The 24,769-nt window shown below is 47.5% G+C and overlaps 1 protein-coding gene across 5 annotated transcripts in view; it reads right to left on the bottom strand.

Annotated features, from left to right (window-relative positions):
* GAB2 (GRB2 associated binding protein 2) overlaps positions 1-24,769 on the bottom strand; it is a 174,526-nt gene that overhangs the window by 101,644 nt on the left and 48,113 nt on the right. The window contains exons 2-3 of one of the 5 annotated variants that reach the window (XM_075919477.1): positions 13,223-13,504; positions 5,456-5,530 (exon numbers count right to left, since the gene is read on the bottom strand). The exons of 1 other annotated variant lie outside the window; for it this stretch is intronic. In XM_075919477.1, coding sequence (XP_075775592.1) covers positions 5,456-5,530; positions 13,223-13,342 — 195 coding nt within the window. In that variant the 5' untranslated portion in view covers positions 13,343-13,504. Of the gene's footprint in view, positions 1-5,451; positions 5,531-13,222; positions 13,505-24,769 lie in introns of all 5 variants that reach the window. 3 more of the 5 variants (XM_075919478.1, XM_075919479.1, XM_006131909.4) reach the window with 3 other exon arrangements.

Genomic DNA, 24,769 nt, shown 5'->3' with positions numbered 1-24,769 from the left:
GAGGCATTAAATTATACCAAGACAGAACTGCTAAGAAAATAAGAGGATGGCACTGTTTTCTTTGCACAGCCATCCTTTGAGAGCCATTTGGATTGAGCCATTGTGGGAGGACTCGGAAGATCTATGCTAAAGTTCTGTCCTTGCTATAGACTTCCTGTGTGACCTTTGACAAGTCACTTAACCTGTCTTTGCCTCAGTTCCTTTCCTGTGGCTATTTAAATAATTATGATTATTATTTCTGCTTATGGTAACAGCCAGCTAAGAACAGGGCCCCACTGAGCTGGACACTGTACATAATTGGTCCATTCTGCTTCCTGCCTGGACCAGCTGTTGGGGTGAAAATAACCCCACGTGTGTCACCTCTGCAAGCCAGCAAAATATCTAGTGTAAACACAATTCTACCCCTAAAAGAGCATCTTTGTTGGGATGGTGAATGACCTTCAGGGAGGTAGAGTAGCTCTACTGACAGAACTCCTTTAGCTAGCATACGCCACATCTCCACTAGGGGACTTTGCCAGCCTAAGTATACTAGCAAAGGCTCTGTAGTGTAGACAAGCCCTAAGTAACCTATTCAAGGTCACACAACAAAGTTCCCTCTAAGCTTTTCCATTCATGAGCAGAACAAATTTTCTTGTGTACACGTAGGCATGTGCACTACCAGGAGAAACACAAACCTAGCTAGGGGTGTTCTGCTCATCAACTGGGTGGCACTAGAATCCTGAGGAGCCATACAAACATACTGCTTACATTACAGTGAACATTGGTCAGTGGCGGGAATGAAACTTGGGGGGGTCTCTTGACTCCCAGGTCAATGCTCTATCCACAAGAGCACTCTGCCTGCCAGCTCTTCACAACAGAGACTCACTTTCATTCCTAGTCGCAATGGTGTTGTGCTAAGAGTGGGGGCATGTAGGTGCTTCTGGAGTAGAGACAGTAAGTACAGAAAAACCACAGTTGAGACCCACCTGTTTGCATTTCACTGCCTTTGCCTGCCTCTGCTCTGTCTGCTTTCGCATGTAGCCCTTCTGGTGGCTCTGTGAGAGCACTGACAGTTGATGGGTCAGTGCAGCAAAGCAGAACATGCACGTAAACATATCCCTCACAGCCACTGGCATGTCATTAAAGACAGCATGTTCCAGTTGGATGCAGCCTCCACAAACAGCATAACTAGAGCGGAGGAGCAATACTGTGTTCCCTGGCTCAGAGGTCAGAAACCAGCTAATTACACTCATTTACATTGGGGGTGATGGTCATTTGCTGAAGGCGGCTATTAGCTTGATGCCCACACAAGACGCGAAGTACAGACAGCTCTGCTCTGAGGAACTTGCTGTGTAAACAAGACAGACACGGAGCACACAGGGGAGCCCCAAGGAGGGAGTGGTTAGTATTTGTTTTGATAATTATTAATGTTATTGCTGACTCATTTCATGTGGGCCTGCCAGGGAGAAAGGAGCCTGTCAGAAGAGCTGGTGGAGAAACTTTCAGCTCAAAGGGCTGTATAAAATATAGCCAGATATAGTGCCAATGGGGTGCAGCCACACTGCACAGCAGAGAGGGCAAGAGTGACATCCCTTCCAATATGAAAAGTACCAAGGCATGTGTCACACACACTGACAGCAGGCAGGATCTGGTGTCCTGATTTTCAGTGGCACTAGGCACCTGCAGTCCCACCTCACTTCAGGGAAAGCCACACCGCTGTTTCTGATCTGACAGATGCTCACGGAGAGTCTCTATGGAACTCAGTTAATCTACCTGGAGAAGCGAAAGCTGACTCAACCCGTCAGGGGATGGACCAAGGAACCATGTTACATTTGGGCCAATATGCTAGCCCTTCTTGCGGTTCTGATATAGAGGCTCTCTGAGAGGAACAAGGCAAGGCAACGACAGTGATCCTGTCACGGCAGCACCTTGGCTCTGAGGGTAAGAACTGACACAAGGTATGTAACATCACAAATGCCACCACTTTCCTGGATGGTAAAGGAGATGTTTGTGACGCTGCATTCTGGGATCTCTTCAGCAAACCTACATGTGTAATCCACACACCTGCTGAGCAGTCTTCCCTCTAAGATTTTCCATCCATGAGCAGAATGAGTTTTGTCTTGTGCACCAATATTGAGGTCATGTGCGCTTGTTCGGATGAGTGCCCCTGTGACACCCAAGTTATAAATCTCTCCCTTTGTTGCCATGTCTCCCACCTTCCCCTCACCCCATCTGCTCCCCTAGTGCCTGCTGCTGCCCCCAACCCTTCACCCGCCTCTGCTGTTCTGCCTCCTGCCTTTCTCACTCCCCTCAGCTCTCCTGGAACCTGAGCCTCTCCCCATCCTCTCTGACACTTGAACCTGTGGTTCCCCCCTGCGCCTACCCTTCCTCTAGCCCCTTTTCCCATCCCCCTTCTTAACACCTCCCTCTACCCACCTGCCCTGCCTCTCTCCTCTGCCCTCTGGTGCCCGTCCCTCCCCATGTCTGCCCTTCTGCTTCACCCCCACAATACCCCTGGAACCTGTACCTCCCCTTACTCCCTACACCCTTCTGGTGCCTCCCCCTTCCCTCACTGCCCCTTGCCTCCCCACACCTGCCCTCCTTGTCCTCTTTTTCCCTGGTGCCCACCCCGTCACCACCCTCTGCCCCAGTTCTCCTCACACCCCTCTGCGCCCTCACACATGACTTGCTCCAACCACTGTCTTCCTCATGCCCACCCCTCCTTTCAACCCCTCTTCTCCTGGCACCCACTCCTCCCCTATCCTCTTCCTTCCACTTGGCCCCATTGTCCCTCTCCATCTCTCCCAGCATCACTCTGTCCCCCCCTCTCCCATCCCCACTGATACCTTCTCATCCCCTCCCCACTCATTGTCCCTCTTGGCCCCCTGGCATTTGTCTTTCCTCCACCCTGACCCTTTCTTCTCCTGCCTTTGCCCCTTCCTTTCCTCTCAGCACACGCCCCTTCTTTGCCTCACTCCCACCTTCCCCTTAGTTCTCCCCTTCCCTTCTGCCATCTGCACCCTTCAACCTCCTCTAGCTCCCTGATTCTGGGGCTGGGCCCAATGGCGGGTGGCTGCCCTGTGTGCCAGGGCCATGGTGCTATTTTCAGCACCCCGGCCCCAGACCAGGAGCAGCTGCACCACGGTCCGGTTCCAGTTCCTGCCAAGCAGCCTTGCCCAAGGAGTAGCTGGGGTCATGTGGCAGCTGGGGGACTGTAGTACTAAAAATAGCACCACAGCCTAGCTGCAGTCCTGGCACATGGGGCAGCCGAATGCTATGTGACCCAGCCGCAGGAGCAGCTCGGGCTGGGGCTGCATGGCGGCTGGGGCTGGGATCGTGGTACTAAAAATAGCACCGCGGCTCTGGCTGGGGCTGTGGTGCTATTTTCAGTACCGTGGCCCAGGCTTCAGCTCTGGCAGCCACAACGTGTGCCGTATGGTGGCTGCCCAGCTGCTCCTGGGACGGAGCATCCACCCACGACAAATCCCCACCCCCAGGAGCAGCTGGGGCCACGGCTGCACAGCTCTGCTGAGGAGGTGGGTGGGACTGAAATTCTTGATGCATGCCTGTGCAGGCATATACCTTACTGGAAACCCTGCTGCTGGGTGTGGTCCACTATCCCAACTAATGGCACTGAGACCACTTACACAGAGATAATGAGTTTGCTCTACAGCCATAGCTGAGAAGCAGGTGGCTTTTAGCTCAAATGGTAGAGGCTCTTGCACTAAACTCGAGAGGTCCTGGTTTGGTTCTGGCACTGAGAAATTTCATAAAAAGGAGCAGTAGAAAGGATTCTGAAAAGGTTATTGAGATTTATTTTTATGCCCCACCCATAGCCTGGTTAGTTGGATCATCCAGCACAGAAATCTGGGCTGAACTGTTTCATTTCCCCTTTGCAGATCACCTGTCATTAAAACAGAGTTCTCCTTAAATGGCCTGAGATTGGCCCAGCACATCGCCTGCAATTCACCCCTGTGCAAAGTGTTTTCCAAAAGGCTCTGCACCACTGACATCTTCAGGTCTGTGCAGAGGGGTGAATTTCTTGCTTGGCCCAGCAAAGCTCTGGTTACTTGCACTGAAAGTGGTGCCCGTCTTTTGCAACATTTTGCAAAAAGAAGCGGGTATGCTTCCAGCTGGCAAAGTAAACAAACAGCTCGTGAGTGGATCAGGGGCAAGTCCTCCCTGAAAACGTATGTCTGTTAACAGCCAGTTCCTGAACACATTGTAATCAATGGAAACACTCCCACGGTTTCAGTGAGAGCAGGGACCATAGCTAGGAAATTCCCTGCACCCTAAAAAGCACCTTTTAAAACACAGACACCAAAAACCAGCAGCAGGAAATCTGATACTTTCACCAATACCCTGGGTATCAGCCCTAAATATAGGTACTGCATCTAAAAAATTGTTGGAATTGGTATTGCTGCAATAACAGTATAAACAGGCCAAATGAAAATACTGATAATGTGTGAACAGAGACTGTTAAACCAGACACTAATGAACACCATCAAGAAAAATGTGCTCAGCTCCCACAGGACAAACAGACAGGGCTGATTCACACCAGTCACAGAATCATAGAACACAAGACCTGGAAGGGACCTCGAGAGGTCATCGAGTCCAGTCCCCTGCCTTCATGGCAGGACCCAGTACCGTCTAGACCAGGGGTGGGCAAAAGGGCATCCGTGGGCCAGATTCGGCCCTCCAAGTGGGTTGATCCAGCCTGTGGAGGCCCTGCCGCTCCCCCACCCCCACCCCCAGGCCTTGTGCAGGGCGGGGGCAAGGCGAAGGAAGCTTCACGCAGTTCCCCTGCCCCCCAGACCCTGATTGGGTTGCTCCCTGCGAGGAGTGTGTAGCGCTTTGAAGTGCTGCGTGCACCTCGCAGGGTGGGGTTAGGGCGGGAGGAGGCTTCGGGCGCTACCGTAGCCTCCAGACCAATCAGAGCCTGGGGACAGGGGAGCTGCATGAAGCTTTCTTTGCTCTACCCCGGCCCTGCGACCCTCGCAGGGTGGGAGGAGGCTTCGTGTGCTCCCCAGCTCCCAGGCCAATTAGGGCAAAGGAAGCTTCCAGGGCAGGAGTGTGCCTGGTGGGAGGGGGGGCAAAGAGGCTCCCCCACCCCCAGACCAATCATGGTCTGTGGGTGGGGAAGCCCAGAAGCATCCTTTCAGGGCAGTTCCGGAGTTTGGCCCCTGGCCAAAAATTATTACTCACCCCTGGTCTAGACCAACCTTGATGGATGTCTACCTAACCTGTTCTTAAATATCTCCAGAGATGGAGATTCCACAACCTCCCTAGGCAACTTATTCCAGCATTTAACCACCCTGACAGTTAGGAAGGATCTTAACAAAGGCACCCATGGAGCAGCAACTGTGAAGCAGCGAGCTGAACTCAGGGGTGTGAGTGGAGACCTTTGCTTTATCCTGTTGGCCCGACTTTGGCTAGTTTGTGTGACATTGGGGATAGTCTCTTTCCACGTACGTGCCTCAGTGAGCCGTCCACTCCTGTCCGGAAAACAGGCAGAACGATGCTCCCTCACCTTTGCAGAGTGCAGTGAGATCTACAAACAGAAAGCACCCTGTAAGTTATTATTATAAGCAGTGTTCCCTCTAATTTTTTCTCCATCTATGTGCAGAATAAATTTTGTTATGTTCATTGAGGCATGTGAACCACTAATAGAAACACATGCAGTGAGCTGTCTGTGCTGTGGGTGCTCTGCTAGTCAGTTGGGCAGCATTTGAATCTCTCCTGTGTGGCCACCCAAGTGCTCAGCTTATAGGGAATACTGATTATAAGACCTGAAATTCAGTGTGCCACTTCCTGGAAAGCTCCTATCTCATGCCAAGAAATCGTCCCAGAACTGGGGCCGAGGAGTTCAGGAAGCTAGTTGAGGTTATATATGAAATGGGAGGAGAGGCTATTCTGTGGTGTCTCAGGGCCCTAATTCTCCAGGTCTTGTTATCGCCATCAGACATCTGTCCTTCAGCTGCTTACACTCCACAGCATGCGTCACAGGAGCCTTAGCAGTATATAGTGTCCTGTTGGCATTGCAGCCTATCGCTGGTGGGCTGGTGCCCCATCACCTGTAGTTGCAGATTTGACAGCAATGTCAGAACTGGCCCTAATATAAGACTTCCCATTAGTAAAGTCCACTTGTATAGCCCTGCCTTTGCACTGTGCAGTCTTGAGGTCATGGACAATACAACCTCCAAGCAGGAAGTTGCACTACCCCCTAAAGACATTTTGGGATCTTGGTATCCTGTATGCTTAGCGTGAAGGGCATGGCATGGCCAGGAGAGGTGGTAAGCGTATTTCCTGTTCTATTGGACTGACAGCAGCAGAGAGTGCCAGAGACAGGCAATCGGCTGTTACACTGACGGGCACTGCATAAGGAGCTGAGGGTGGAGGGATGGGAGTGGGGATGGATAGATGGAGGGGTTCACAAAAGGCCATCACTCAATTGTGATACCTTGCACCGAGTAAGAAACATCACTTAAGGGAAGCATCATATGGAGGAATTAGTGGCCTTATGCGATAAAACGACGTAAAATAGTTGGGGAAGAGGTGGAATCAAAGCTCTGAGAGGGATTTTAGGGCCTCCAAAGAGGCCCAAAATCACCAAAGATGCAACTAGGCAGCCTTGCAGAATGGATGGTCTAGGCCAGAGCTACTCAACTTTGGAAGCCCCGGGAGCCACAATGATACTCACAGCACATGCTGAGGGCCGCAACTTAAGTGTGGTTGCATACATGTGCAAATATATATGCAAGTAGCTTCTTTCACATTGACGGGCATGAATACAAAAATTGAGGGAAGACTATACAACACACAGGCCCCATTTAAGTCAGTTCTGCTGATATTAATAAAATGCAATATTTCCCGATTTCCACTCATATGTCAGCACTTTTAATGAGCAATGACATTCCAGGAACGTAACTACTAAAACACATATCAACAGAAGACCATTATATTGCCTACTTTTTTGTTTTAACTCCCACCCACGGGCCGTAAATGAACAGGTCGTGAGCTGCATGTGGCCAGTGGGCTGCATGTTGAGTTGCCCTGGTTTAGGCATTTGTACTGTGCCCATCACCATGGTATCTGGGAAAGGGAAATCCCAGCTCTTGGCAAGGCTTATAAAGCCATTGTCACGTCTCTGCAGCTTCAGCCAACACGGCTATTTCTTCTGTGGTGCCAAGCAGACATGTTCTGTCAGCACAATCCATGCTGAGACTGTCTGGGAAGGATTTGGGGAGTAAAGGTTAAAGGATAAACTCTAACAGCCTGCAGCCATGGGCAACCTTACGTTGTAAACAACTGTCTGGACACAGAAAGACCACAGGGGCATCACAGCTAGGCTGCTCCCCATGGGGCACATGGCCAAAGCGTGAACTTTTGCCATGAGACTGCAACTGCCACGATGCATTTGTGGATGGAATGAACTAATCATGATGCTGTGAGTTATGCTGTGAACAGCCATTTCATGCAGCCATGGAGAGGTCTGCATGGAGCCATGCAGGGGAGAGTGATGTCTAATCAATAACAATGCTTTATCCCACTCCTTCTGAGTGTCAGAGCACTGCACAGACAGCAATTAGTTGAGCTCCCCAGAGCCCCAGTGGGGCTTACATGCATTAACCAGGGGAATTGTGGCATGGGATGGTCAAGTGACTTTCACAAGAGAATGAAAGGCAAAGGAAGGAATATCACCCAGGAGTCCTGCTCTCCACTCCCACGCCAGCACCCTGCTTTAAATGCTAGACAGACACCTTCCTGAGTTTGGATTTCAAGCTTGGGACAAAGGACACAAAATACGTTTTATTTTCGAAAGAGGATACACTTTCGAAAAAGCAATCGGAAGAAGATATGCAAATTCCCGTGGAATTTGAATATCCTCTTTCGAAAATAAAACGGAGTCTAGATGTGCCCACAGATGCTACTGTGGAGGTTTTACACTCGAACCCTAGCACAGGTTAGTGCAGCCATTCCCCACCTTCTGGCAAGGAGATGCTAAGGACACTTCAGAGAATGGTTTTGTGTCGTTGCACATCCTGGCTAATTGATGTACCTTGTGGGGGACCCCTCCCCCCCATGGTTTATGACATTGACTTATGGATGCAAATATGCATAGTTCAAAGATACGCTGGACAAAATGCCTCATGTAACCTATCAATTTTAATGTCACAATCTGCTGGACCTGTGATATCTTATTTTGGTGTATGTATCATTCTCGTATGTAAATATGTTAGAAATATGGAGTAGGGAATGGTTTATGGTTTTAAAGGTGCAAGTGAAAGCCAATCACCTGTAAACGGCTCCCTTTGTCCTTTTAGTCTAAGCAGTGGTTGGTCTTAGCAAGACATGTGACCACCCCAATTGGTAGGGTCTGACTAGGTAATTTTCCATGGAAGGGGAGAATGTGATACAAAGAATTCCAGCCTAAAATGAAGGCTATTTAAGATGCAAAGTTTTCAAGATCTTTGTCTTTGGCTGGCAAGTCTCTCCCAAGAGAATGAACTAGAGACCCCAAGGGAAAAAGATCTTCCCTGGCTTGGAGGTTTAGCTAAAATAAAAACAGTTTTCAGGTAAGTCTGCTATAAGCTTTTGGGTGTTAGAACCAGCTATGTGTTTTCTGTTATTTTAAATTTGTAATTTACTTTGTTCTGCCTATTTTCACTTCCAACCACTTAAATCCTACTGTTTGTACTTAATAAAATTACTTTTATTTATTATCAAGCCCACTGTAAATAATTGTTACCTGAGAGGGCAATCAGTGTGTGCATCCCCCTTTCACTGTTAAAGGGGGCTTGCCCTGAATGGTTTATTTGGGGTTCTGATCCCATTTGGGGGTTGGGTTTTGGGAAGCTGTGCCCAAAACTGCATTCTCCTCAGACCTGAAGAGTTTCAGTGTCTGTATTGGTCTTCAGGGGGCTGTGAACTCAGCCCTGTGCCTTGGCTGGCGGAAGACCAGTAGACCTAGCCCAGCAGGACAGGGTGGTGAGAAGCCCCGGAGAGCAAGGAGGCAAGTATCAGTGGCTTTATTAGCACACCAGGAAGCACCCAAAGGGGTCTTCTGTGACCACACCTTATCACATACATATCCTACATGAACCTATCTGGTGTTTTTGGAAATGTGTTATAGTCTTGGGCTTCACAACATCCTCTAGCAAGGAGTTCCACAAGTTGACTGTGCATTGTTTGAAGAAATACTTTCTTTTGTTTGTTTTTAACTGCCTGACATTGGCCCTTTCTTTCCTGCTTTGCTTCAGAATTTCCATGTGCGTAAAAAGTAGCCCGGTACACTGGAATAAGGTATAGCCAGCACCTTGTGGGGTTCAAGTTAGTGATGGGTGATCCTCAAAAGACTAAAGATCTGAGCCCATGAATCCTGCGCCACTGAAGTCAGTGGCATCACCCATGCCCTCTATAGAGTGAAGTGCTCGATTTCAATAGGCTTTGGAGTCTGAGATTTGGAGGGTTTTGAATTTTAAAAGCTGGGCTACAAATGTTATAAAGGAGCGGAATCCTTGTGTGAGAATAGACTCTCTGCACCAAATGCTTCTAGCCTTGACCTGAAACTAGCATGGAAGGGTCCAAAGAAACTGCATACATTACAAAGGAAAATTTGTTGGAGAGACATGTTTGAGCTGATTTATATCCAGGGATATCTTCTGTATAAACACAGGGCCAGAGCACTGGGTGGTGTAAATCAGCATAGTTCCACTGACCCTAATAATAATATAGATCAGCTGAGGATCTGGCCCTACATCCATGCAGCTGTGTCAGTAAAATTTCTCTGGAGCAATGTTTTCCAGTTGGATTTCAAACACTTCCCCTGACATGCTGCAGCCTAAACGTGAAAGTGTTGGGCTTGTAGAGTGAGTGTGATTAGCATCACTTTGGGTTCCTTACTGAGCCAGAAGCCAAAGTCCAACCCTTCAGTTCATCCCCCACTAACCGAAAAGAAAAAAAAACAACAGACGGACACGTTCATGTGAAGCATGCACCCTTGGAATTTGCCTTTGGCGGCCTGTGTAAAGTGCCATCACCATGTATACCTCTGGCGCAGTCAGTACCACCACCATGCCGGGACAGACAGCTGGTGTGAATCAAAGTAGCCTCACTGACTTCTAAGCTGATTTATACCAGCTGGGGATCTAGCCCTAATATCTCACTGCTCAGATGCACTGAAAAAGCCTTTCACAATCCTTGGTCTGATCCGCAGCTGGTCTAAGTGGGAAATGCTCCATTGGCTCCACTGTGTATATTTCCAGAGGAATCTTGACTGGCCAGTGATCCATCTGCCGACACGATCAATATTTGAAAAGTGTTTCAGAAGGCAGTGAACTCTTCCCCCTTCATGTATTATTAAAATCCCAGTGGGTTAATGTAGTAAGGACATGCAGCACTTTGCATTAGAAAATGACCTTTTTGCTTGACCCACTTAAACATGTTCCACTCAAACGTAAACACATCAGAAGCAGTGAGGCAAGAAAGAAGCAAGTGTCAGCATGAAACAGCCTTATGTGGTCCTAGTCAGACAGCTCAAGGATGGCAGTGCCGAGATTCATTGGCATGAGTGAATTAGGGAGCTAATTCAGAGATGAAGGATGGTCTAGTAGTGAGAGAAGCACACTTTTCCCAGGGAGGTTTTGGGCCAGATATTTAGGGCTAGATTTTTAAAGGTAGTTAGGCATCAATAGGAGACAGAAACTAGGTTCTTTTGAAAACCCCACTGGGCACCCATGTATGTCACTAAGTACCAAAATACCTTTAAAAATCTGGCCTTTCAGTTTTTTACGGTTCATTTCCCCCATCTGTAATATGGGGCTAACAGCTCTTTTCTACTCCATCAGGGTGTTGTGAAGTATTCAGATACTGCAGGAATGGGGGCCCATGTAAGTATCTTAAATAAGACATAAAAGCACATCTAGTACAACGTTGCTGCAACGTTGGCTGTCGAGAGCACTCGGCTCGCTCCTCTGGCTTCCGATGGGACATGGCAGCAAGTTTATGTGTGATACTTTCAAAGCCAATATGCTTTGTGTTGCTTAAGCCTTGTCTTCACTACACTTCTTAGTCAATTGCTATTAGCTCCAGGAACTTATGAGTTTGTGAAAGTTCCAGAGGCCACTTGGCTTTAAACCTTCAGACATATATCTTCCTGCCTCCCAGAGGGACAGGAATGGAGGAGAAACCTTACATGACAGATGCTATTCTTTCTGTTTATTCTTAATCCTGTAAGGCTCTCACATAATCAGGTGGCATGCCTGGTACAGTAATTAGAATATTATACTGGTCTGAACATAGGATGAGGAGCCAGGAATTCAGGAGTTCTCATCTTGGCTCTGATGCAAACTTCATCAAGTCCTGGACAGGTTTATTAACTTCTCTGATCTCAGGATCCTCTTTGCCTTTCCTATCAACCCTTCTCTACCTCAAAGGGTTTTACAAAGATGATTTCACTGATGTGTACAAAGCACTTTGAGCACGGAAAAGTGTTTAGTATTGCTACATAATGGGCTGAGAAGTTTTTCTTTGCCTGAAACATTTGGAAAAGAGTAGACTAGAGGGGACATGATAACAGCTGTCAAGTACTTAAAAGGGTGTTGCAAGGAGGAGGGAGAAAAAGTATTCTCCTTAACATCTGAAAATAGGACAAGAAGCAATGGGCTTAATTTGCAGCAAGGGAGGTAGAGGTTGGACATTAAGGAAAAACTTCCCATCAGAGTGGTTAAGCATTGGAATAAGACTTTCAGTGCTCCAACGCCCCCAGGCTCTAATTGGCCTGGGGCGGCCCGGCAGGGGAGCACACAAAGTCTCTTCCCATCACCAGGGGCATACGGTGCCTAGAGGGAATCGCCAGCTATTCAAGGGAGCAAAGACTTCATGTGCTCCCCCCACCCCCAGGCCAATGCCCTGTCTGTGGGCAGGGGAGCACAGAAGTGTCCTGGCCCTGCCCCTTCCGCCCAAGGCCCCGCCCCTTCAGGAGGTGGCCCAGGGCCACTTTGAAAATTTGAGAATTGGTCCCCTTCTAAAATTACTACCTACCCCGATCTAGATGGTGCTGCTGTTAGTGCAGAGGCCTGGACGTAATGACCTCACAAGGTCCCTTCCAGTTCTAGTATTTTATGATTTCTGTGAACTGCGAGGTAGCAAAGGGCTGTGGGAACCTGAACCTGAAGCCAAGAGGAGTAGAAGGAGGAGACAATGAGTTTTGCTGTAGCATGTGTTAATCATTCCTCCAGAACAGGAATGGGGAGGGGGAACCAGCAGCTAGTTGGAGGACTGGTAGAAAAGATGATTTTGAGATACACTCAAGTATTATATTATGTCTGGGCTGATACTGGGGCGAGGGGGCAGGGCTAGGAAGGCCAGAAGGAAGCATTCTTCATGGATGTTATGAAAGGTCAGAGTGAGCTGGGGTAGCACTCTGAAGGCCTGGGTTTGTATAGCAAGAAAAATGCTCTCCAAAGGAGCTGAAACCAAGAGCTTCACTGATGCTATCTACTCCCAGGCAGGGTGACCAGGTATCAGATGTTGGGGACTGCTATTTTGTGGTTTAGCGTGGAGTCTTTGTGTAGGGGATTTGACGAGATCTCTGAAGGGAGCCCTAGCCCTGTTCTTTCACGGAGGAGAATCTATCGGGCAGACAGACCTTGCCTGGAAGCTGGCTAGAGGGGCTCCTACCGATAAGGAGTACATGATCTGCACTGCCATGCAGGAGACTTGACATATGCAGGCAGGAGATGGACACTGTGGTGATTCAATGGTAAAAATGACAGAGACGGCGGCTGTAGCCAGTGGCTTGTGCTCCCCAGGCAATTCAGGAAGAGTTACCCCTTTCCTAACATCTCCCCATTTATGGCATTCCCTCTTCATCTGACTTGGGACTTACACACGTTTCACAGCAGCATAACGCCATTCAATTCAGTACAACTATTCCTGGCTGACATCAGTGATCCGAGAAGCACACTCCAGCTGCTGAACAGCTAATAGCCCATATGCAGCCACAGAGCCAATGCATTTCCTCACAGTGTTCTTGAGAGCTAATTAGCATTCACACAGTCCTCACACAACAGGCATTCTCATATGCATGTGCTAAGTATTAATCACCCAGGCTAGTTTGGCAGCTACAAAGAGGTATGCAGCAGGTATGCTACTTCACCACACAGTGCTGCGCAGCCAGCAGGGTGAATGGACGTCAGCGAGGCTGCTGAGGGCCAGCCTAACGAGAGATTCCTTGGCTCACCGTCAGTGAATGGAGACAAGCTGCCCTTTTGTGTGTGTGTTCCATAGCCGCAGTTTTAACTATACCACGGGCTGTTCCATCCGCAACGGTGCTGTGTGCTCCTCCGCTAATATCTGGCATGTGTTAGAAGTCAGCTGAGAGGCAGGATTTCTCACGCTGCACACGGCTGACCTGCCTCTTGCCTCAGGAGCTCTTGCATTGTTGTGCTGACTCACCCTGCCCCTTGTATCCTTCACTGGGTATGCTGGTGTGACTCAGCAGCAGCAAGTGGCTGAGACTGGGCTGTTGGATCACAGATGAGAATACAGCATAGGAGAGGGGGGAAAGAGAAAGAGAGAGAGAACACAAATCACACCGCAATTTAACATCTCTAATCTCAGGAGAGTAGCTGTGTTAGTCTGTTTCAGCAAAAACAAGGAGTCCAGTGGCACCTTAAAGACCAATGAATTTACTAGAGCATAGATGAACATAATTTGGAATGCTGTGGCTCCTAAGAGCCTGTTGGGAACACAACCTATTGTGGCGAGGAGTCCTGTGGGACCTTATAGACTAAGTGAAGTGTTGGAGCATAAGCTTTCGTGGGCAAAGACCCACTTTGTCAGATCTGCACAGGACTGGTGGTCCTGCCCCTACTTTCAAGAAGCTTCCATCATCCCTGCAGCGAGGCCCTTAGTGAAAACCCCAAGGAAGAGGTTCTCAGACACCTCAGCTGGTTAAGATTCACCTCTTAATTTCCAAGAGCTTGTCTAAAAGCCCAGCTCTCGGAACCTGGCTCTGCAGAAGCCTGTGTGAAATGACTGAGCCCAGCCTCCACATCACAAGCCATTCCCTTGCCCACTGGTGTCCATTCAGTCTCTGCAGGCTTCCTGGGGGAGCAGAGCTCCCGCACACGTTAGTTCCAGCAAGGCCTCATCTTGTGCGCTGTTTGTCAGGCAAATACCCAGAGAGGTGTGAACGACCGGATATGAATCTACCAGCAAGAAGCAGTGGTGCTAGGAGGTAGTGCAGCTCACTGGCAAGCCAGGAAGAAACAGGAGAGATGGAGGCATGTGTGTTGATTCTGCAATTTAAGTGTCCTTTTCTAGCAATGAATGCTCCCGCAGTTTCAACAGCTGAGTGAATAAATCTGAGCTGAAACCCATTTTAGAGTCTTCCCCTGCCTCCCTACATCAATAACCCCTCCCACCAAAGAGGATAAAGAATTACAGCTTTGCTGTTCCCACACCATCATCAGGATCACTCAGGTAAATATACAGAGAACTCCTGTCCCTTTAGTAGGGGGGTCTGAGTGTGACCCCATGTGCTCTGACACAGCAGCTCCAAGAGCCCGGGCAATCAGGAGAAAGGGGTTGGTAATTACTAAGCATTCGAGGGAGTTGCAGTTAAGGGCACTTCTACTTGTCTCTGCATTCCCTTGGCCAGCCAGAGCTCAGGGGTGAGGGAGAGGCTCTGCTGGGTGACTAAGCTTGGGAGTGTGGCTGCTGCTGAGGCTGGGTAACGTTTTGGCAATAGATGAGTGTTATCTCAGCCTTTATGGCCTATTGAAGTTCTTGGTCAAAAAACTGCATTGCCCACCATGCTGTAACTTATGGTCCTAGAGCTGGGAGGGAACTTTGATTACCCCTGGAAGCTAAAGAGTCTGTGGAAACTGCATTTAGCGATTGGCTAATGGCTTTACATGGGGGTTTGCTTTTAGCAAATGAGGAAAAGGACAGAAATGGAGCTCAGTGAGGACATATAAATCCTTGATCAGACAAGGCTCTGCATGCTCCCCGTCCGTCTTCACCTGCCTGCGTGCATGAGGAGTTTCTGGAGAGCAGGAACTTTGTTACGCATTAGACCCGGACCCAAGATGTAGCTAGGTCTCACTTGGCTGAGGAGGAAACGGGGGACAGCCTTTCTCCCAGATTCATGTGAGAAAGAGAAGGGGCACAATTCAGGATGTAATAAGGAAAGGCGGTTTCTAAACAGTAATGTCCGATGGTCGTTTAATAGGTAGCTTGGCTTTCCACAGAGTGCTCCTATTCCTGTAGGATTAGATTCCTCATACTCCATTCAGTGCTGGGCACCTCAGTCCCACACAGATGTCAACAACAAGAGGACGTTCCAAGAAGAGTAATATTAAGTATGATTAAAGGGCCAGAGAGACTGGCTAGATGAGCTAATATGTTTAGCTTGGCTAAACAACAGCTTAGCAGGGACATGATAACTGTCTGCAAGTATTTGCAGGGTGTGAACATTGAGGAGAAAGAGAAATGGTTTAGATTGGTATTAAGAACTATAATGAAAAAGAATGGGTTGAAAGAGAATTCAGGCTAAATATCAGACCACCTCTTCTATCAGTGAGCTCTGCTAGAGTGTGGAATAGCCTCCCAAGGGAAACAGGGAAAGCCGTGTCTCTTGAACCAAGACAGAACACACCAGTAGGGAACAACGGAGAGGTAGACTAGATTTTCTTGTGAAAATGCTTTATGTTGAAAAAGCAATTTTCCATCCCAAAAATGTTTGTTTAGAAAATGTTCAGGCAGACCTAATTATTACACTTGGCTTTAGATCTCATCTGAAAGACCTTCCTCCTCCCAGGCAGTAAACAATGAAACTGAATTTAATATAGCCTGAGAACAGGTCCACCTGCTTTCAGTTTCAATTGGACATGCACATATCTACAGTGCCCATCGCTGCAGTATCTAGGTGCTCACAAAATCCTTTCATTGGTCCTTTCCCGCTGTGTGTTAAGAAAGAAAGTGTCTAGGCATTTTTTAGGCTGTAAGCTCGGGGACCTCTCTCTGTTTGTATGATGCTTAGCACAATGTACCCCCCTTGATCCTAACGCTCTACTGTGACAATCCTGATGAACAGACAACTTTAGATTTCAGCCCACTTTTCTAGGACCAATTATTTAAAATCTCGTGGTGCTAATCTTGCCTTGATTTAACCCCCCTGTAGTACCCCTGCACCTTCTTGGAAGGGAGGATTTAAATGTAGAATGGCTCGCTGCACATTAATAGATTGTGGAACTGAAAATAAATCTCACTGAGCCTGAAAATGCCTTTGACCTCACAGCTAGAGACACCCCTGCCTTTTATAGTAGAACTAAATATCTGTTTTTTTCATAGTTATTCTAGTAGGCACTCAGTGGCTTTTATTTTTAACTCCACAAAACATTTGCTTGAATAACAGGGCATGGTTTGTGCGGACAGCAGTGGAGTCTGGGTTTCTGTGGGGAGGGGGAATTAAAAATAAATGTATGAGAAATAAAAAATCCTCATTCCAAATGGTGCCCAGAATTATGTTTGCTTTTTTTGCAACAGTGTCACACTGTTGACTCATATTTAGCTTGTGGACCGCTATGACCCCAGAGATCCCTTTCTGCAGTACTCCTTCCTAAATAGTCACTTCCCATACTGTATGTGTGAAACGGATTGTTCCTTCCTAAGTGGAGCACTTTGCATTTGTCTTTATTAAACTTCATCTTATTTACCTCAGACCATTTCTCATGGTGTTAAACAGATTCATATGAAATCTCAGCCAGATGGGCTGACAGAATTGCCTGCGGGGGGAACAGTTCTGTGCTCTTGGAAGGGACGAGGCCTCAGGTGGAAGAGATGGGGCTGGAGCAACCAGTCCTCAGGCATTGCCTCGACCCCCCCAGCCAGCCCATAGTGCTGCCCAGAGTGTGCTGCGGGGGGCTCCAGAGGCGATTTAAAGGTCCCAAGGCTCTGGCCACTACCATGGTAGCAACGGCAGCTGAAAGCCCCGGGCCCATTTGAATCAGCAGGACTCAGGGCAGGTGCCTCCTTTGCTCTCCACACGCCCCAACAATGGGCCTGCAGCCAGCAATTGGATCTGGATAGCTTTGCTTTATCCATGATTCCCTCCAGAACAGACCTAAGAGCACATCCATAATTCACAACGCAGACCTGCCCCTGCTTTAAGGACAATCTAAACTGCTTTCTACTAAGTAGAACAGCGATATCAATCTCTCAAGAACTCGCCTCCAAGGGGCCTGTTCATCTTTCTGACAGCAACTCTCAGAAAAGCCCTATTACTCGGAGCTCAATAAATCAGATCTCAGGCCTTAGACACAGTTCACCCATGATCCATGGAGGAAGAAGGAAATTAAAGGCAACCTGTATGGCTTCGCAGGGTTTGATTCTTCCTAGAGGCCTGGGAGAACGAAAGCAGGTTTGAATTCCATCAGAGCTCCAAGGTGAGGGGACTTGCGAAACAAATGGAAGCAAGTTTGGTGTAAGACAAACCCAAGGAATCAGCTCTCTGGGTAGCAGCAGCCTGCCCTAAAGGCCTGTTCAGTCAATGCCAGACTTCTGATGTCATGTTTCTAGCTTGTTTTTCATTGGCTGACTGTATTGCCCATCACTCAGCAAACATGTCCTGCTCGTGTTGTTGAACTGAGTTTCTTTGTAAAGCTGGTTTGGGACTCTTAATTTATTATTAATCTAAATACAGAAAATTAGTAAGAGAGAAGATTTCCATGTCAAGGGGAAAGCTGGGATTAAGGTCCTATCAAATATATGGCCCTGAAAAATGCATCACAGACCATGAAATCTGATCTTCCCCATGAAATCTGGCTGTTGTAGGGGAGCCAGATTTCATAGAGTTGGGTGGCCAGAAAGCAGTGGCTGCTGGCCAGAAGTCTTGCTTCGAAAGCAGCATCACCAGCAGCAGTAGTGAGGGAGTAGGAGCAGCATGGTAAGGTACACTTACTTTTCCTATGCTGCTGGTAATGGCACTGCCTTCGTGGCTGGGAACCAAGCCAGCAGCCACCACTCTCTGGTTGCCCAACTCTAAAGGCAGCAGCACAGAAGTAAAGGTGGTAATTCTGTGATTCTTTCTCCCTACAATAGCTTTGTAACACCTCCCGCCCCGCACACCATGACCCTGTTTTGGAACTCCCAGGTATTTTAGGTCAGGAAATACCATGACATTTCAGATTTAAATATCTGAAGCCAAGAAATATATTATTTTAAACACCTCCTAACCATGACATTGACCAAATGGGACATGAATTTGGTAGGAACTTAGCAAGGATGGAGGTAGATCACTGTTGTAAGGTCTCTGTCTTTCATGGGATGGACACATGGCAGCCAGGACAGATAATTGCCATACCTATTTTGTGCCAAAGAGAGAGGCTCTGCTGAACCAGAGGGCTCTTCTGTAGCCTTGTACCAAGTGGACACCTGGCGGAATATCATGTGAAATGAAAAAAATAATGGCAAGATTACAACAGGAAGATTCTTGTCATCAGTCTTTAAAGGCCTAAATAATTATTAGAAAAGTGCAATTGGTTTAGTTGTAGAAGACTGCAGGTGAGAACCTACAGCCATTCACCTTATAGTCTTGAATACAGAGATTTGACATATTGCACAACTCTTGCTTTGCTTTATATGTATATATGTTATCTTATAAACACAAACAGGCTGGAATTCATTTTGGTTTAGATGTAGAAGACCGAGTCTTTAATTACCGGTAAATTGCGTCCAGGAGGGGAGGGGAAGATTTCTGCATGATTCATACTTTATGGACTTTTTGACCTGAGTGATGTGAATGGGTACTGAATTATCCAGTAGATCAATGAATGTGCGAACTGCACAGTAAAGGGGAGGGGGGATTCCAATCCCTTCCTGGCTGGATACACCCATGAGCTGGGATCAGAGACAGTGGAGATAGTGGGTGGGAAGGGGCACTTTGCTGGTGAAGTAATGCTCAAGGCAAGCACATAATGAAGTCAGACACTGACAAAAGTGAGTTCACCTCATTCCCCTGCTACAGTCACATCATTATAGTGTAATTTCTTTCCTTCACTGGGGCTGGTGTCTATGGCAGAGGCTAATCAGACAAAACCTTACTAGTGCAAAAGGTCACAAGTGCATGTTCAATTATATGGGAGGCAGCATGGTTTGGTGGGACCAGACCAGGTGACAGGAGATCTTGGGTCTATTCTTGGCTTTGCCATTGACCTTGGGCAAGTTGCCTCACTCTCTGTGCCTCAGTTTCCCCTCTCTCTTTGTACTTATGAACTCTTTGGGGTGGGGTCTGTCACTATGTGTTTGTACAAAGCCTGGCACCCTGGAATCCCAACCTCAGCCGGCATCTCCAGGTGCTACTGTGATACAAGTAATAAAGAGTATTGGATCTGGAAGGGAACCGCAAATGAAAGGCAGGAAGACTAAATTCACTGCCTCCCCATTTCAGCCAATGCTTGCTCTGGAATGGGATATGTTCTAGGCCCAGATGCTGCTGTTGGATGCATGCATCTCAAGGGAGAGCCCTGGAAATACAGGCAAGAGGTGTGACGTGTAGAAGATGATGGCAACCAGAAGAGTATAGAATTTGGCTTTTCAGATGCTCAGACAACAGTGAGAGATGAAAATAGTTGAAACCTTTCTTGTCTGCTCCTCAAAGAGATGTAATTTAAAAAAATCCAATTAGCTCTTGTTAAAAACAGCACCAAGTTTCTATATACAGTTCCTTTAATGTCAGAAGTGGGGTTCAAAGCACTCTCCAGCCTCAGAGCCTACTGGAACGGGTATGTAAGCATCAGGATTGTCTTGCAGGTGGGTTACCTGAAATGCACTTCACCCACAGCCACACAGTGGCAGAGTCAAGAATGGAACCCACGAGTCCTGCTCTAACCACTAAAGTGGCATGTTTACCCCTTGGGGCTCAAACTTGAAAAATTAAGTGCCTAAAGTTTGGCATCCACATCCAGCTTGAGGCGGAAATATGCAAATTGGTCAGAGAATGTATCCGACTTCCTTAGGCACCTTTGAAAATCCCAGATTTAGGCACCTAAAGGGAGGAGGTCCTAAACTGGCTCCCCAGCACTAGTGGGATCCAAAAGTGGCCACTTTGTGATATTTGGATGTACATGCCAGGTCCGGTGCAATGAATGACATAAGAAGCATACGTTCCATTGACCTTCAACGGCCATGTGCTCCAAAGGGCACGTCTATATGAATGCTTAGTTTGCAGCAAGCTGGGGTATAAACCTCCTTCCCACTAGCCTGTCATTCACTAAGTGTCTGTACGGACCCTGCTGTCGTGCACTAGTGCACACTGATCTACCCTGCTTTGAAATGGGGATAGATTAGAGCACATTAGTGAACTTTTGGTGAGCAGCAGCAAGGTCTACGTGGCGGGTTTGCGTGAATTTGATTTACACCCCAGCTTGCTGTGAGCTAAGTGTTCTTACAGACAAGCCCTTTGGTACGTAGATGCATTTCAAAACCCCACCCATGGACAGTGGTTGAGCCCATATGGCGTATTCCCACTCCTTACTTTTTGTGCCCATGGGAGGGTGCATTTCTGCACACACTACAATGGAGAATGGAGAATAGCACTCCCAGGCCCAGCATTGTCACATAGAATCTGTCCCTCCACAATGACTTTCTTTCCCCCTCCATCCAACCTTGCACAATGTGATGCTATTCATGAGATGGTTCCCGGGATGGGCTGTGAAAGAGCCTTTGAATGGGTGGTATGCTCTTGTGTCAGGAGCTAACAAGACTTTAAAGCACTAGCCTCTTTAAAGCTCCTCTGCAGAGTAAAAACAACAAGACGGATATTTAGTTATTGGATTTTCCTTATTTACATTAACATTCCCTGCACTTGTTGCATCACTGATTTTAAAATGTGTGGTTGCTTCATACGGAATATTGATATTTACTGATACAAGTCTTGTAGCTGCATGGCACTAGCTATACTGGTTGAACCTCCCTGGTCCAGTACCCTTGGGACCTGACTAATGCCAAACCAGAGAATTTGTCAAATCACGAGAAGTCAGTATTGTCTAGCAGCATCACCAACATGTCTACTGCTTACTGGTTACTTAGAAGACATATAGAGGTAAATTAGAGCTAAATAACAGCACAAAACACCAAAAGCCAGGTCTGGTGGCTGTAAACAAACTTTCTGAGACTGAGAGCAACAGTTAAAGATGCATAGAAGTATAACCACCATTGGGGTGGATTTGAACCTGGGACCTCTTATATTTAGTATATGAACCAGTATAGCTTGAGCTCTAAACCAGCTAGTGCTTAGCTCAGGCTGTAGAACTCCCTTGTTCTTATTGCTCCCTGTACGTGGTCTAAGTGCCACTATATGTGACCATCAACCACACAAGGGCTACATCTACACTGCTTCCCTTTTCAGCAAGAGGAAATGCAAAATGGAGCGCTCATTTGCATATGTTGCGCTCGCATTTGCATTTCTTCCTCGGATCCCTTTTGCGCACGAGGTTTTTGCTCAAAAAAGAGCTGTGTAGATGGCTCCTTTTTGCACAAAAATCCCCTTTTGTGCAAGAGCCATTTTTCCTGAAAAAATGAGGAAGAATGGCTCTTGTGCAAAAGGGGGTTTTTGTGGAAAAAGAAGCCATCTACACAGCTCTTTTTTGCGCAAAAATCTCTTGCGCAAAAAGGATCCGAGGAAGAAATGCAAATGTAAGTGTGACATATGCAAATGAGCTCTCCATTTGTATTTCCTCTTGCGGAAAAGGGAAGCACCAGCTGAGAGATCCCAGACAAGCCTCTGCCTGTAATCAACACTATCCAGATTTGAACATGGGACTTCTGCAGCTTAATATATAGGAACCTCTACAGCTTAAGTTATGAAGCCAGCCTACCCAGTCCATGTTTCCCATCCGTACACATTATCCAAGAAAGTTTGCCTCCCTCCCTCAGGCAGCAATGCAAAGATTATTTTATTTATTATTTTAGCACCTAAAGGCCCCCTCCAATATCATGGTCCCCTTCTGCCTAGTAAGAGACAGCCTCTGCCACAAAGACCTTATACTCTACAAGAGCAGGCATGGGTAATGCCTGGGTTTTGAGAATTACTCATGGTTACATGCAAACACGAAGCATACCTCATTAAGAACACACTTCCACTTTCCATTCATGACCCCTTCCATGATGGGTGGAATGGAGGGTGCTTTTAAATGTGAAATCTATCCTGGATCTAAGGGATGCCCAGGCCACCTTTGAAGAGGAGAAGTAATCATATATATAGTAGCCCAATGTCTGAGAGTCTGTAACGCTGAAATGCTGGCTGTTCCCTCTGGGCAGCCTGTGCTACATGGGGAGTGTGGGGCCCAAACAACCACTTGCTCCCCCATGGCAGCTCGGCTGAGCGGCACAGAAGTCAGCTGAGCGCCACGGCGGGAGGCAAAGGGGGGTGGGGCGGTGACATGCGGCATGACAGAGGCTCCAGGCCCCACCCCCTGGCCGTGAACGTCACCGCCTCGCCCCCATTCACCTCCCACCGTGGAGCTCGGCTGACTTTTGTGCCGCTCAGCCAGGCCGCCGAGTGGGATGCAGCACGGGGAGTGCGGAGCCCAAACGGCTGTTTGGGCTCCGCGGTTACCGAATGAGAGGCAGAAGGGGGAAGAGAAGAGAAAGAGAGAGACAGAGAGAGGGGCAGGAGGTGGAGGAGAGCTGAGAGAGAGGAGGGGAGAGAGAGAAAGAGAGAGACAGAGAGAGACCGGAGGCTCAGGAGAGAAGACCGACATGGAGGAGAGACCTGAAAATCCCATCTTATGACGGGCTACTTGGCTAGTTGCTGAATAATCTTATAGCGTTCACACTTCTTTCCTGGAGTTCAGTTCGTGTATAAACGGAAAACACCTTTTCATGTGTGAGTCTATTAATGTGCCTAGATACAGCGTGAGTTGGAAAATGTGGGCAAATAAAATTCACCTGTGATTCCTTTTTTAAAAAAGGAAAGATTTGTTTTTTAACTGGAAAAGTTGAAAGGGAAGATTTGATTGTGATATTACACCGAGGTTCATGGCTATAAATAAAATTCATAGAAACCACCACATAACTACGGCCCGATCAAAAGGGGGCAGGGAACCACCAGTGGAGTTGAATACCAGGCAGGAATCAAACTAGAAAGCCAGATCTTTTGCCATACCAACTTATACAGCTGAGGAATTAAAAAAAAAAAAAGGCATGGGAGGAATGCACATAAAAACGCATATCCCACATGCTTTGTACCCAGTAACTAGGGTTTATTTCAAACACCTCCCCGCAGGTATGTGAACATGCTACTGTTACTTGCTCCTTGTCCCTATTCACTTTGTCCGCCTGTTGCATCGTGTCACAATCCTAAAATCTCCCTGGGGCAAGGACTACCTTTGTTCTACTTGTATTCTCAGCGCCTAGCATACTGGGTCCTGATTGGGGCCCAACTATAACACAGCAAAATACACAAAGGAGGAGGGGGAAGATTTCTGGTCAGATTCTAATCTCCTGGGTTACTGGTAAAAATCTGGATTATTTCTACCAGAGCTACCCCAGATTCACACCACTAGAAGTGAAATGGCTGGAAACTGAAGCTAAATAAATAAAACAAGGGATACATTTTTAACAATGAAAGTAATTAACTATTGGAACAATTTACCCATGGTCACATTCCTGGCAAAGCTAAAATCAAGATGGGATGTTTCTTCTAGAACAAGGGTTGGGGAACCATTTTGGGGTTGGGGGTCTGCTGACCCACAGAAAAATCAGTCGGGGGGCTGCACAAATCAGTCAGGGGCCACACACAAGTGAGAAGCAAACAAACAAAAAACCAAAAACTGTCACTGGCGTGGCACCCAGGTGGAAAGGAGAAAGACACTCCCCATATTCCCCTCCCACACCAGAACCTAAGGGGGCTCAGCAGGGGAGCTGAAGCACAAGCCCGGACTCCCCAATGCTGAGCCTCAGGGGCAGATGATGGAATCAGAGAACATTAAGGTTGGAAGAGACCTGAGGAGGCCCTCTAGTCCAACTCCCTGCTCAAAGTAAGACCAAATGCAACTAAATCATTCCAGCCAGGACTTTGTCAAGGTTGGCCTTGAAAACCTCTAAGGATGGAGATTACAAGGTCTCCCTGGACAACCCATTCCAGTGCTTCACCAATCTCCTGGTGAAGCAGCTTTTTTCTAGTATCCAGCCTAGACTTCTCCCACTGCAACTTGAGACCACTGCTTCTTGTTCTCTCATCTGCCACCACTGAGAATAGCCTGGTTCCATCCTCTTTGGAACCTCCCACTTCAGATAGTAGAAGGCTGCTATCAAATCCCCCCCTCATTCTTCTGCAGACTAAATAAGCCTAGTTCCCTCATGCTCTCCTGATAAGTCATGTGCCCCAGCCCCTAATCATTTTTGTTGCCTTCCACTAGACTCTCTCCAATTTGGCCACATCCTTTCTGTAGGGAGTATGTGTCAAAACTGGATGCAATACTCCAACTATATGGCCTCATCAGTGCTGAATAGAGTGAAATAGTCACTTTCCTTGATCTGCTGGCAATGCTCCTATTAATGCATCCCAATATACCGTTAGCCTTTTTGGTAACAAGGGCACACTATTGACTTATATCCAGCTTCTCATCCACTGTAAACCCCAAGTCATTTTCTAAAGAACTGTTGTTTAGCCGGTCGGTCCCCAGTCTGCAAGAGTGAATGGGATTCTTCTGTCCTAAGTGCAGGACTCTGTCCTTGTCCTTATAGAATAATCATAGAATAATAGGACTGGAAGGGACCT

The sequence above is a fragment of the Pelodiscus sinensis genome, chromosome 1 (genome assembly GCF_049634645.1).
Source record: "Pelodiscus sinensis isolate JC-2024 chromosome 1, ASM4963464v1, whole genome shotgun sequence".
In the NCBI taxonomy this organism is placed as follows: Eukaryota; Metazoa; Chordata; order Testudines; family Trionychidae; genus Pelodiscus; species Pelodiscus sinensis.
Note: the sequence above shows the minus strand (reverse complement) of the source record. Positions and strands in the feature narration are given on the sequence as shown.